This window comes from Rattus rattus, chromosome 7 (genome assembly GCF_011064425.1).
Source record: "Rattus rattus isolate New Zealand chromosome 7, Rrattus_CSIRO_v1, whole genome shotgun sequence".
Taxonomy (NCBI): domain Eukaryota; kingdom Metazoa; phylum Chordata; class Mammalia; order Rodentia; family Muridae; genus Rattus; species Rattus rattus.
This window is the reverse complement of record NC_046160.1, coordinates 98,131,258-98,144,653: the sequence shown is the minus strand read 5'-3', so window position 1 is coordinate 98,144,653 and position 13,396 is coordinate 98,131,258. Positions and strand designations below refer to the sequence as shown.

The window sequence follows — 13,396 nt, the reverse complement described above, 5'->3', positions numbered from 1 at the left end:
AAATGTATGAACCTGTATAGGAATTAGATGTTGCTAACAAGTGCCCATAAAGACCTTATGAAGCTGCTCTTGGAAGGATGCCAACAGCAGCCAGTGATTCTTGTGCTTTATTGTGTCACGTGATAATGATGTCACCTGTTCCCTCCACGACTGCTTCATTGATCACTCTTTTTAGAAATTGTAATACTTGAATGATTTTGTACTTCCTATGCCTAATGAATATGACAGTGTCCTATTGAACTGCTTCACTGAACACATCTTTTCAGAGCGGTGATACCTGTTTCTTTAAGCATAAAAACCCTTGCTTGAGAGCGGTAGCATATACTCAGACTCAAACTGCCTCTGTGTTTGTTTGTCACCGCCGAATCCTTACCCACCTAATCTTCGAGGACCCTCAGCCCAGGGACCTCCACACCCAGCTGGGGTGGTCCGTGGCATGTGTCTATGCATAAACAGGAACCTAACATAATTTGTTTGCTCAGGAAAAAAAAATCCTTATTCATCCAAAAGAAAAGCCAAGATGGAAACCAAATTTCCTTTGAAATTTGATAATTTTTGGCTCTTATTAGTTGGTGGCTAAGATGGTAATTCCATCCCAAAGGGAGAAACTCACCTCTGAGGTCACAGCACTTTTGCTGTTAGAGGTGCTCACTGGTAGTCATGAGCATTTGATACAGACGGCAAGTTTGCAATGGCTCATGGGGAATAGTATTTCCACATAATACATGTCTAACTTTTCTGACCTGGGCTGGTTCACCCCTCCTTAGGCAACCTGGTGGTCCCCCGCTCCCGGAAGGTCACCATATTAATGCTGAACTTAGTGCGGACACCCAATCGGCATAGCGCACTACAGCCCAGAACTCCTGGACTCAAGCAATCCTCCTGTCTCAGCCTCCCGAGTAGCTGGGACTACAGGTGTGCACCACCGCACCCGGCACACGTCTAACTTTTAAGTCACTTGCAGATCACTTAGAATGGGAACTACAGCATAAATGCTGAGTGATTGTAGTGTGCTGTGTGGAGGCAACAGCATGTGACAGTCTGTATATACAAATCTACACCCAGTGGAACCCACCTGGAACTCCCTCTATAGACCAGGCTGGCCTCCAACTTGCAGAGATCCCCCTGCCTCTGTCCCCACGCCCCACTCCCATTGCCTTACCCCCATTCCCACTGCCCAGATGTTTATGCATTCTAAAGATCTATTTATTTATTTAGGCTTGGCTCAGTGGTTACTGCTCTTCCAGAGGTCCTGAAATTCCCAGCAACCACATGGTGGCTGCCTTTGAGATCTAACTTCTGGTGTGTCAGAAGCTATAGGGCATTGGCACCAGAAGAGGGATCCCACTACAGATAGTTGTGAGCCACCATGTGGTTGCTGGAATTCGAGCGCAGGACCTCTGGAAGAGCAGTCAGTGCTCTTAACTGCTAAGCCATCTCTCCAGTCCTTGTTTATGCATTCTAAACCATGTGTTTTTGTTCATGTGTATGTGTGTGTGTGTGTGTGTGTGTGTGTGTGTGTGTGTGTGTGTGTGTATGGGGCGTGTGTGCGTGTGTGTGTGTGTGTACATGTGTGTATGAACACATGGGTATGGGTGCCCAAGGAGGTCAGAAGAATGCAGAGCCCTGCATCTCTCAGAGCTGGAGTTGCAGTCAATTGTGAGCTGCTTGGTCCTGGTGCTGGGAACTGAACTTGGGTCCTATAGGAGTAGTGTGGGCCCTTAACTGGTGAGCCATCTTCCCAGTTCTTTTTGATGTTTGTCTAAGCAGCAGGTAACCATCTGTTTGTCTTTAACCAGCCATTTAGCAAGTAATCCCTGAAGTCCAGGATTTAGCAGTGACTTGGCCTTTCTCTCAGGCTACAGCGCACTGGCAGCCTGGGCCTCAGCAACAGACCAGCTTTTGCCGTGCCTTATGTTTCCCTATAATCATTCCCCTCCAAGACTTATCAATGAGGCCTGCAGTTTAAAAGAATGTTGGAGGAAGGAAGACTCTACATTGATGTAAAAGAGAAACACACACACACACACACACACACACACACACACACACACAAAACAGTGGAGGCTTCCCCAGGAGAGAGTAGCATCAGAGATCTTAAGTAAAATAAAACTTAAATAAAAATCACAGTTTTGCTGGGATTGTCTTCTTTTCCCCACCCAAATGTTTGTGGAAAAAAGTCTGGAGTTGCTGCCAAGCATCAACCTGGGCCATGGTGTGAGCCCTGGGCTCCCCTCCCCAGATGACAGGACCGCCCACCAGGCTGTGCAGGGAAGCCTTACACAAGGGGAAATAAGGAGGCTCAATATAGTGGCCTGTCTCTGGGTAGCAGATGATCTGGGGCTTCTCCTTCCCATGGGCCTGCAAGCGTTTGGAGGCCTCTCTGGCATAGAACTCGCTCTTCCAGTTGTGGTCATCCTGACCAACGAGCAACAGGAAGGTTGTGTCAGACCTTTCCACAGGGATCAAGCTCTTCTGGTCAGCTCCTTCCAGAGGATTGTTCAGGGCATCCACAATGTCTTTGAGGCCATCTTTGGTCCTCTTGATTCGTTTGGTGCTCATGCCCACCGGGAGTATGGTCTCATCCCTGTACTGTAAGGTTCCACCGACGTTGGCTATAGAGCCATTGATAATGACAGCAGCTGTGATATTTTTCAGGAAGGTGGCCATGGCAAAGCCAAGTTCACCCCCCTTGGAAATGCCAAGCACCCCAACTCCTGAACCTTTTACCTGAGAGAGACACAGACAGAAAAGAAGAATGAACCCACATGAAAGGCAGCACAGTGAATAAATCATAAGGAATCACCCACTTCTGGACATCAGGTGGCCCTGAGTCTGACTCTGTACTATCCTGGCTTTGGAAGGGTGATTGGGCATCTACCAAGCTCAGAGTCTACCTGCCACTCCCATGCGAAATCACAGTCAATCTCTGAATGTGATAATGTCACTAGAGGCATTCAAACAAGTCGAGAAACAACTCACTATTTAGCCTGAACCCCCTTATCCATCAGCGCCCCCTGCACTGGACAGAAGTTCATGGAACTGGAGAAGTGTGGAATTAAACCTAGGCGACATTCCTAGTGAAAGGTGACAAGGTGCGCAGGAAATACTGAGGAAGAGCCTATTCTTCAGAGAAAAGGTTCTCTTTTTAAAAAGTAGCAGTTTTTCCTCCAGAGAACCTGTGAGGTAATTAAGTAGCTACCTTGCAGACATTGTGCACTGTGCTTTATAAAATCACAGTCAGCTGTGTATGAGCGAAAGGGAAACCAAGAGAAGCCACCTGGGGAGACTCCGGGTCATTCTTCATTTCTTTCTGTATTCACTTTCTTCCTAGTACGTAAGTGGTAATGGGCACAGAAATGTTTACAAAGTCATAACTGCTAGACTGATCTAGACAGGTAACAGCAGGTCATGTTTGTCTTCAGAATGAGGCTTCCCCTTTATCTTGCTTGAGTGGCTCCTTATCAGTTCTGTTACTTTCATGAACATGGAATCTTTTTTTGTTTGTTTTTAAAGACTTATTTCATGTGAGTACACTGTAGCTGACTTCAGACACGCCAGAAGAGGGCATCGGATCTCATTACAGATGGTTGTGAGCCACCATGTGGTGGCTGGGAATTGAACTCAGGACCTCTGGAAGAGCAGTCAGTGCTCTTAACCGCTGAGCTGTCTCTCCAGCCCCCAATGAACATGGAATCTTACAATCACCCCCCTCCCGCATTTTCACAGTCCCCCCACTGTGTCTCTAGGTGTAGACCTGGCCTTGTCTTCTGGCCATGCTCTGTCTACATCCTCTAGTATTTGCTGACTACAAGTTTGTCAGTAAATGCCAGGCACATTCTAACAGCTTCACAAGTATGAGTCCTTTACTGCTTGTAACAAAGTTGGAGGGTGGACCCAAAATCACAGACACAAGACCGTGACATGGCTAAGGAGAAAAATACCTATGACTACATCAGTTTGGGTGCGAAACAGACACCGTAGAAAGAAACCCTCTTCCCTCAGCAACCCGGGATGGTTGGTCACCCTATGAGCATTTCAAACTTGTCAGTATCAACCTTCATCATGCCCCCTGAGATGATCTCAGTTAAATAATCTTTGCTTTGGAAGAGACTAAATATTATTATAAACCCTCAAGCTAACTAGGTTGCAGATCCAACTTTGGTTCAAGGCATTTAGGACCCCAAAAGCTAAACCAAAATACTGTAACAGCCAACCTGAGGGTGACTGAGCAGGTAGGACACCGCTTCCTCAAAGTACTCCAGGTGGATAATGTCCACGTCCTTGGGGAGGTCGTCGTAGTTGTAATAAGCCAGAGCCATGACGGCAAAGCCCTTCCCAGCCAGCAGACTCGCCCGGTACTCCAGAAGGCCGCCTCCAATTCCAAAAAGGTCTATGATTCCAGGAAAGGGTCCATTCCCTTGGAAAGAAAGGAAAAAAAACCCACCACCCCTTGCAGATTTAGTGCCCAAATGTCTTGGTATCTTATTCCTAATGAAAGGGAGCAGGAAGAAAGACGTGGAACACCCAAGCCTCTTTTCTGTTTTTAAAAATATGCTTTGTTGGGTGGTATATTTGTGAAGATCTAGGACCTTACCTTTCCTAAAAATGCCAAATGGGGGATCTGTGCTCCCTCAGTGGCCTAGACGCAGCCCTGCGGGTGACCCAGGTGTTCTGAGGTCGGCAGCACAGGGTTAAATGTGCAGCAGCCCTGAGTGGCCAGCGCTGGGATGGAGTGGCATGGGTACCATATGTTCTTAAAGCAAAGGCTTGAACTAGGGTTCTTTCCTATTTTAGCAACACAGCATCTGTTTTTGAACCTTGCAACTCAGAAATGGATGGCATGAACGATATCAAACCATCACTGGCCGTCTTGGAATCCTCTGGAAAATAGGTTCTCCTGCAAAATCCCCACTTTCCATGTCCAAGGTCCATACCAACACCAACAGACGGAAGCTTCATTTCTCCTACATTTGCTACAATCTCCTCGGATAATTTTAATTGATGCAAAATGCATTTGTTTATTTAGAAACAGTCGTATGTGGTGCAGGCTGGCCTCCATAACCTTGAACCCCTGTCCCTCCTGCCTCCACTTCCCCATTGCTGGGATTGAACAAAGGGTCTCTTGCTTTCGAGAGAAGCACTTGACTAAGTTCTGTGTAGTAAAGTGTTAACTCTGAAGACTCCAGATGGTTTTTTGTTTCTAACAGGGTGGTGTGCTGTGTATCCTGGATCACACACTGAGGAATACATCGTAATTTGCTTCCTTTTTTAAAAAACTAATCCTTGACATTAATGCTTTTCTTCTTTATATTATAGTGCTGATAACCACTGTAATAATGTTCAGGAGCTAGGACTACATGGGACGATTATGTGCCCAGGTTATTCATATTGTTTATAAATACCAACAATTGATCTCTTAGAACACTGACGTCATACTCACATCCCTGATTGTTTCCCCTGCACCCATTACTTCCTCCTCCATCAGCACCTGTGGATTCACCTCATTTTTGACAGTCTCAGACTGTCTAGAAAGCCAGCTACTGATAGAATCACTTCATTCTCTCCTAGGCATCTGAATTGTTTTCTTAGACCCCACAAACACGCTCAGAAATTTGAGGAAGAGAGTATCCTGGAGTTGGGCCTGCTACATCAAAAGAGTTTTCTGGCAGATTTTAAAAATGAAGCTTTTGGAAAGGAGTGGTGGGGGCACACTTTTAATCCCAGCACTAGGGAGGCAGAGGCAGGCAGATCTCTGAGTGGGAGGCCAGCCTGGTCTACACTGTGTGTTCCAGGACAGCCAGGGCTCCACAGAGAAACCCTGTCTCAAAAAACACCAACCAACCCAACAAGTGAAGCTGGACTCAGGCTTTCAGTGGGTTGCTGAGTACAATATGAAAGACAGAGGTATGAAGGGGACCTCGGGGTATCAGGGGCTGTAGGGCAATGAGGAGAATGAGGACCACCCAACGGATTACAAACTGTAGTAAACAAGACAATGGTTTGTGAATGAAGCATTACAGGGTCCTTAGGGAAATCTGAGCTTTAAAAATAGTTTTCTGATTGGGAGGCAAATCCAACTGGAAGGAAGCACAGTTGCCCATGAGGCTCATAATAACTTCACAGGGAGGAGAGACCTTTTATTACGGAAAACTTCGAGTTCTTGAATTTCTCTTGCTGCTATTGAAATATGTAAACAAGTAAACACATCAAAGTATTTTAAAGTTTTTAACCAAAGAACCACGTTCTCAGTTTTCAACATCGCTTCCTTATCCTAGAGCTATATTAAGCCATTCACCCTTGCAAAATTAATGTTACCTACTCTCTAAGTACCACTCCCTTATCCCTAGACCCTCACTAAACTGCCATTTCTGTTGGCATTTTAAAGGGACACAAAACAACTGGCCAAATCTCCGAGAAGCGCTCTCTGTGATTCTCTGAATTTAAGCCCCTCTCAAAGCTGTGGCTCTTTTACGCTGGCAAAGAGTTACATCAAAACCACCTAAGCACTTCACACTCGCACTTTCAGATTCCAGAGTTCCCCAGTGCTCGCGCTGGCCCACTTTGCCTGAAGGACTGTTCTAGGGCAACAGATGCCAAGCGCGAACCTGTGCACAACTACCCATCGGTCTTACTATCAGAGTGTAGAGTCCTAGCTTACAGAACTTTGGGGTGAGAGGGGAGCTCTGATGCTCTACTTTCCTAAGCAAAGTCGGATGCTGCTCCTGCGGTGACCTTCAGTTCAGGACACGAGTCATCTAGCCGTGAACCCAAGTCCTTAAGGCTTTTCCAGGGAGCCCCGTGAAAAGTATGAGACAGGGAAGAAGGGACCCAGGCTCTGCACCCCTAAAGCATCCCCCACTGCAAGCACAGGAGGGAGGGCTGCTCACCTGGGGGCAGGAAGAGCGTGGCGCGCACCCGGCCCTCGCGCACGGGCACGCGCCGCACCCCGGGAGCCATGAAGTGACGCTCGTGCACCGCCTGCGCCAGCAGCCGCCCGCTGTCGGGCTCGTGTCCATCCAGCACCTCCAGCTCCACCACGAAGGGCGTCTGCACGTCGCGCTTGACCAGACGCCAGAAAGGCCGTTCGGGCTCCATGGCCCAGATCAGCCCCATGGGCTCGAGCCCCGTGAAGCTGCCGCCCAGAGCGGGCGCGCGCTCCAGGTCCAGCTCTCCGTGGGCATCAGCGCGGTAGCGCGCGTGGGCTCGGAAGAGCGCGCCCTTCTCGTCGCGCAGGGCCGCGCGCAGCGTGACGGGCTGCTCCGGGCCCAGGCCGCGCACTGTGATGTGCACCGGCTGGTCGCAAAGGCAGCCAACCGCGGGCTCCAGGATCACCATGGGTGCCATCCGGTTCTGGGTGGTAAATGCGTGCATTGCTTCAGATTGTGGCTGGGGCTTGTGACTTTTAGGCCTCCCCGGATTTGCTGCTACAGCTTTAAACGGTTCCGGGTTCTCTGGGAGGAAGCCGCTGTGCTAAGCCCTCTAGCGTTTGTTAAATACTACAGTGCAGTGCGGGAGATGCAGAATGATTAACCTTGTTTTACGACTTGATGCGTGTTGAAATAGTGTATAAAATAAAGACTGGAAAAGATATCGTTCCAAAAATCCGGATTATACCAAAACATATCAGGAAACTGTAATTCTAGTGATCCATGCCAAGCAAGGCCCCCTTCCCATCCTCCCTTTACGCCCTTTCCAAGCCTTTCTCTAGTCTTTGTGGAACCTGGAGCCACTTCTACTATATGCAGTCACATATGCAGGCAGAATGCTGTACATTAAATAAATAAATAAATAAATAAATAAATAAATAAATAAATAAATACATCTTTAAAAAAAAAGGTTTCATAAGTGGACTTGTTGCAAAAGCAGGGGCCACTGCTGTTTAGAAACAGAGACCAAGTGTGTTAAAGCTATGAAGTTGGGAATAGAGAAAGAAAGGGGCTTGCTGCTGGGCGTGAGACAGCTAAGCTGGGCCAGGGTGGGCAGATAAACTGGCTTCTCCTGAAGCTCCTTCCCCAAGGAATACAAACGAAACATTGTTGCTCATTAATTGATTCTTGCTTCTAATGCAGCTAGTTGTAGCTGACCAAACTTTAAGGGTGGCTTCTAAAAAATAAAACAAAACTCCTAAAACCATAACCTAGTCCTATTCCAGACTGCACCTACTATGAGCTAAATATGAGGTAAACAAGAAAAAGGACAGCTATGTCTTGTTAGCTGTGATAACTGTTAACTCTCCATTGACAGTAAGGAAAAAGGTCCATTGTCTAGCTATGAGCTGATCATGTAATGTAGAACCAAAGAGCGTAAGTTAAATGGCTAGCAGACTCCGTCAAGGCCTAAGACTAGCCAGGTCTTGTAAGGTTGGAGTAGAGCAACACTGGCCAGGACTAATTACCAGCAGACAGACAGGGTCAAGAGCTAATAATGCAGAAGTCAGAGATGGACAGAGACGGGCTTCAACCACTCCTAACCAGGAAAGCAGTGCAGGAACAGCCTTTGAACTCCCTGATTGGACCAGGAGAATGTGCATAGACTATGTGCCTTCCAATGCTCAACTTCCCATACTCAGATATTCTTCCTCAGGGTTGGTCCACTTTCTGTGTCGAGTCCTATAAGAAATCCCTAGATAAGCTCAAAGAATTTGGTTTTCTTCTCTTGGGGACTCTGGAACTCTGCTTTCTGCTGTATTTCATCTTTATTCTTTAAGCTTTATGCCTGTAGTAATAAAATGATTCTTCAAACTTTGTCAGTGAATTTTATTCTTCAAGTTTCTACAATCAAGGGGACCCAGAGCTGACTCCTGAGTTGTGTCAGAGGAGAGAGTCTTCCTCATACTCAAGGGTACTCCCTCCTCCTCTCTTTTCTTCAAACAAACAGTCTTAGTTAGGCTTCCTGCAGTCCTAAAGCCTTAAAGAGCCCGGAAGAGCTGGCTGGCAACTGTAAGTGCTGGTTTAGCCTGGGGAAGGAATCCCTTGATTTCACCCTCCCTGAATCTACCCATAGTTTAGAGCCACCTGAACAGGAGCTGAGTGGACAAGGGAGAAAAGCAACTCAAAACTCAATGAATAATGATTTTTAAAAACTTAGAGCCAGGCAAGGTGGACACAGCTTTTAATCCCAGCACTCTGGGAGACAGAGGCAGGCAGATCTCTGAGTTGAGGCCATCCTGGTCTACAGAGTGAGTTCCAGGACAGCCAGGACTACACAGAGAAACTGTCTCAGAAAACAAAACAAGCAAAACAAAAAAAGTATACAATTAGGACTCAGGTTTGAGAATTTCCTGTAAAAAGTGACTGCAGCCGGAAGCGGGAAACTTGGCTTGTACCAAACTTAACTGGTTAATTCAGCTCTCGACACAAGCTGAACTATATAGAAGAAAGCCAGCTTCTTCTACTGCCTTTTCCAGCTGGGAAGACCTATGGCTTCTGTCACCTGAGAGAGAAGCAGCTGAAGAAGTGACCCAGGTCTTGCCATTCATTGTACCCTTGCTGGGGAGTCCTGGTTCTGGGAGCTGCGTGAGGATGATGGGCTGCACAGGTATTCCTGGTACCTTCAACTAAAGCGCTGGCTCCACAGAAAGTTGAGCGAGGAATGGCCTTACGTGGAGTCCATGTTGTCTAGGCAACCAGTGAGATGCTGTCTCGGAATTAACCCAGAACGGGAATTTCTGCTCCACCAACTAGTGTTAGGACTTCACAAATAGACACAATAGTTTTTTTTTTGATCTAGAACGGCATTTCTCTGGCTACTTATGATTAGGGCACTCCCAGAAGGGTTTCTCTCCGAGAGGTCCCGGAAAGTATCCAGGACTAAGAGACTCAGGGTTCTGAATTCAGTGTGGAAAGGCTGAGTTGCTGAAAATGGTATCTGGGTCAGAACTCAGCTGGTCATCAAGAGAGTGAGTAACTTCACTGTCTCCCTCAAGGGCATGCTCCCTGTGGCCTCACCTCTTGTATCAGGTCCTAAGGTTGTATGACCTCCCAGTAGTGCCACAGACTGGAAACAATCTTTAGCACGTGTCAAACATGACAGGAAGGCTGCCTTGACTGAGGATAATTAAGTGAAATGGAAGGCACAGTTTTCAAATGACCACTGCCCTCGTGTACAAAGTCTTGTCATCCTGGTGACAAATTGGTGTCCCCACTCCTGACTCCTCATACACTGATCTTTAACCTAATTGGGCGCTTGCCACGACCTTTCCCTTAGTTGCAGCTGATACTCAGGCTGAGAGAGTAAAAGTTTCATGGGCCATTGATTACTTTTATAATTTTATTGAAATCTTAGGGGACATCGACTTATAAAAACACATTATTTGATTTCTTGACTATCCACTACGACCAACAGCCTTTCTCTTTGATATTTAAGGGATATTTAAGTATTTGGAAATAATAAATATTTATTTACGGGTTGTGTGTTTGTTTTTATTTTTGAAGCAGGGTCTCACCATGCAGTCCAGTCCTTGATAGCCCAGAACTCACTATACAGACTACACTGGCCCCAAAACCACACATTTTGATTATTATTATTATTATTTTTTTGTATTTACTAAAATGAGATCATCGGCAGAGTATTTCTCCAACTTCTCATAATTAAGGTTAAGAAAGCACCCGTATGGGGCTGGAAAGATGGCTCAGCGGTTAAGAGCCCCGACTGCTCTTCCAGAGGTCCTGAGTTCAATTCCCAGCAACCACATGGTGGCTCACAACCATCTGTAAAGAGATCTGATGCCCTCTTCTGGTGTATCTGAAGACAGCTACAGTGTACTTATATATAATAAATGAATAAATCTTTGAAAAAAAAAAAGAAAGAAAGCACCCGTATTCTTGAGACAGAAGAGCAGATCACCTAACTCTGGTCATATCTAAGGGCTGGGGTGTGCCTCAGCAGTAGAGAGGATTTGCCTAGCAAGAACAGGCCATGCATTTCATCTCTGGTACCAGCAATAAGTAAAGTAGAAAAATATCTTTAAAAATCATAGTCAAGGTCCTGTAAGAAGCTCTTACAATTCAGACTGACCACTGTGGCCTGCCTTTCTCCTGGAGCACTTTAGTAAATGGGATAATTGAATGTTTGCTGTGGTTTCTGAATGTTTAACATTTCCCTTGAAAGTTGAAGTGTGAAGCATTCCAAGGTAAATCCAGGATCAGGGCCACACCCTCACCACAGCTGTAGGAAGGGTGAGTGCAGAGGGGCTTGACTCCTGGTGAGCTCCCTGACAGCTGCCCTGGCCCTTGCTAGGGTCCACTTGATTCATATTCAATCCGTTCCGATATTTAATCCGATATTTAGTCGTCTCTAGGGCATCGGAAAGCTTCTTACCTTCAGATGTGAGAACCGACTTTAAGATCTGCTTCCTGTTTCTAACTCTGCTTACAGGGCTTTAGGAAGGAGCACTTTAGTAAATGGGATAATTGAATGTTTACTGTTAGTAATCTGTCAGAGAAAGAGCACTGGAGGAGCACAGAATAATTTAGGATGGATTCATCTACAGGCAGATAATTTTTTTTTTCCCCGGAGCTGGGGACCGAACCCAGGGCCTTGCGCTTGCTAGGCAAGCACTCTACCGCTGAGCTAAATCCCCAACCCCCAGGCAGATAATTTTACACACCCACACACATACCCCAATAATGTCTTTTCTTAGAAATTTATAGTTTATAATAGAATGGTTATTAGGGTACATTCTAGTAATCCCACCTCTCAGGAGTCCAGCCTAGCAACTGTCAGGCTAGCCTGGGCCGCACAGGGGCAGTCAGTAAGAGGACAAAACAGCACAGAATAGAACAAAGCAAAAACTGTGTCTCTCCCCCCTCCTCTACTGTCACACCAACATTCCAAAGACAATATAAACCAGTTTCTTCACAAGTTTAGTTTAATCAGATTCTGTTTAGTGATCCCCGGAGGTGTAGTAAGAGACTTGATTTAGCAAACAGTAATCTTAGCTTTAGAAACTGCTCCAGGTAACCAAACCTAGGCAGATCTTATTTTGTAGGCCTTTGTTAATGTTGTTTATCTATTTTTGAGGCAGGGATCTTAATCTCTAGCCCAGACAGCCTCAGTCTCTTAGGAATATTTCTGCTTCTGCCTCCCAAGTTCTGAGACTACCCCAAGTTAGACGAGAGTTTTCACTGAGCATCTTTGATGTCTGGAGAATAGATAGGCTCATTGGAAGTATCCGGTTTTACTCACTGGAAACCGTGACAGGCAGACATTTTACATATTTTGAAAAAATGCATGTGTCATCCTGATACAGAAGAATGGCAACGTGAAAGCCAGAGCCTTGAGCATTGAGGGCTTTGGAGATGGTGAAGGCATGTGGAATCCTGTGGTTTTCCTCTGATTCAGCACAAGAAGTTTCATCAGTGTCATTAAGACAAACATTTTTGCTGTCTTTTAAAATAGTAAAGTCAAAATCAGAGTAAAAGAAAAAAACCTCAACGGAGTTCATGATAAAGAGACAGACAGATACCAACAGAGAAATAGGCAGACAGACAGACAGACAGAGATCAGTTAGTAAAGACTGTAATTTGGGAAATCTATTCAGAACATAGCCAGGAGAACAAAAAACAGATTTCAGAATTGACTATCAAAACTTTTGTGGTTTTTTTTTTTTTTAAAGATTTACTCATTTATTATTATATATAAGTACACTGTAGCTGTCTTCAGATACACCAGAAGAGGGCATCAGATCTCTTTACAGATGGTTGTGAGCCACCATGTGGTTGCTGGGAATTGAACTCAGGACCTCTGGAAGAGTAGTCAGGTGCTCTTAACCGATGAGCCATCTCTCCAGCCCTGTGGTTTGTTTTTTTTTAACTAGGAAAAGAAAATTTGTTGAGAAAACCTGGCTCCAATGGTGTGGTGTGGTGTGGTGTGGTGTGGTGTGGTGTGGTGTGGTGTGGTGTGGTGTGGTGTGGTGTGGTGTGGTGTGGTGTGGTATAGAGGCACACGACACACCTTTAATCCCTGTACTCAGCAGGCAGAGGTAAAATAGATCTTATAATTGGAGATCTTGTTTATATAGCAAGCCTAGGCCAGCCAGAGTTACACTGTTACAATAGTAATTGTAAGAGGAAGAGGAGGAAGAGGAAGAAGAGGGTAGAAGACCATTGAGAAAGACTATCTGGCTCCTGGTCTACCATGAAGTGAGAAGTCTTTTTGGTTGCTTTTTTTTTCTGAATCAGGGTTTCTCTGTGTAGCTGTGGCTGCCCTGGAACTTCCTCTGTAGATCAGGCTAGCCTCAAACTCAGAGGTCTTCCTGCCTCTGCCTCCTGAGTAAGCAGACTAAAGGCTTATGTCACCATGCCATTTGAAGTGAGAAGTCTTCCTCACGAGTTGCTGCTCCCAAGAGTACCAGGCGTTCCCTGCCATGATGGATTGAACTGTTAAATCCATG

At 45.9% G+C, this 13,396-nt stretch overlaps 1 protein-coding gene across 2 annotated transcripts; it reads right to left on the bottom strand.

Annotated features, from left to right (window-relative positions):
* Positions 1–2,073: 2,073 nt before the first annotated feature.
* LOC116905259 (acyl-coenzyme A thioesterase 3) lies at positions 2,074–7,473 on the bottom strand. 2 transcript variants are annotated; one of them, XM_032908112.1, is made up of 3 exons: positions 6,891–7,473; positions 4,218–4,420; positions 2,074–2,730 (listed from the first exon to the last, which is right to left on the bottom strand). In XM_032908112.1, the coding sequence occupies exons 1-3, from the start codon at positions 7,372–7,374 to the stop codon at positions 2,125–2,127; spliced, it is 1,293 nt and encodes a 430-aa protein (XP_032764003.1). In that variant the 5' UTR covers positions 7,375–7,473; the 3' UTR covers positions 2,074–2,124. The 2 variants fall into 2 exon arrangements, with proteins under 2 accessions (XP_032764003.1, XP_032764004.1); XM_032908113.1 differs by having other exon boundaries at positions 4,218–4,393.
* Between the last annotated feature and the right edge of the window lie 5,923 nt (positions 7,474–13,396).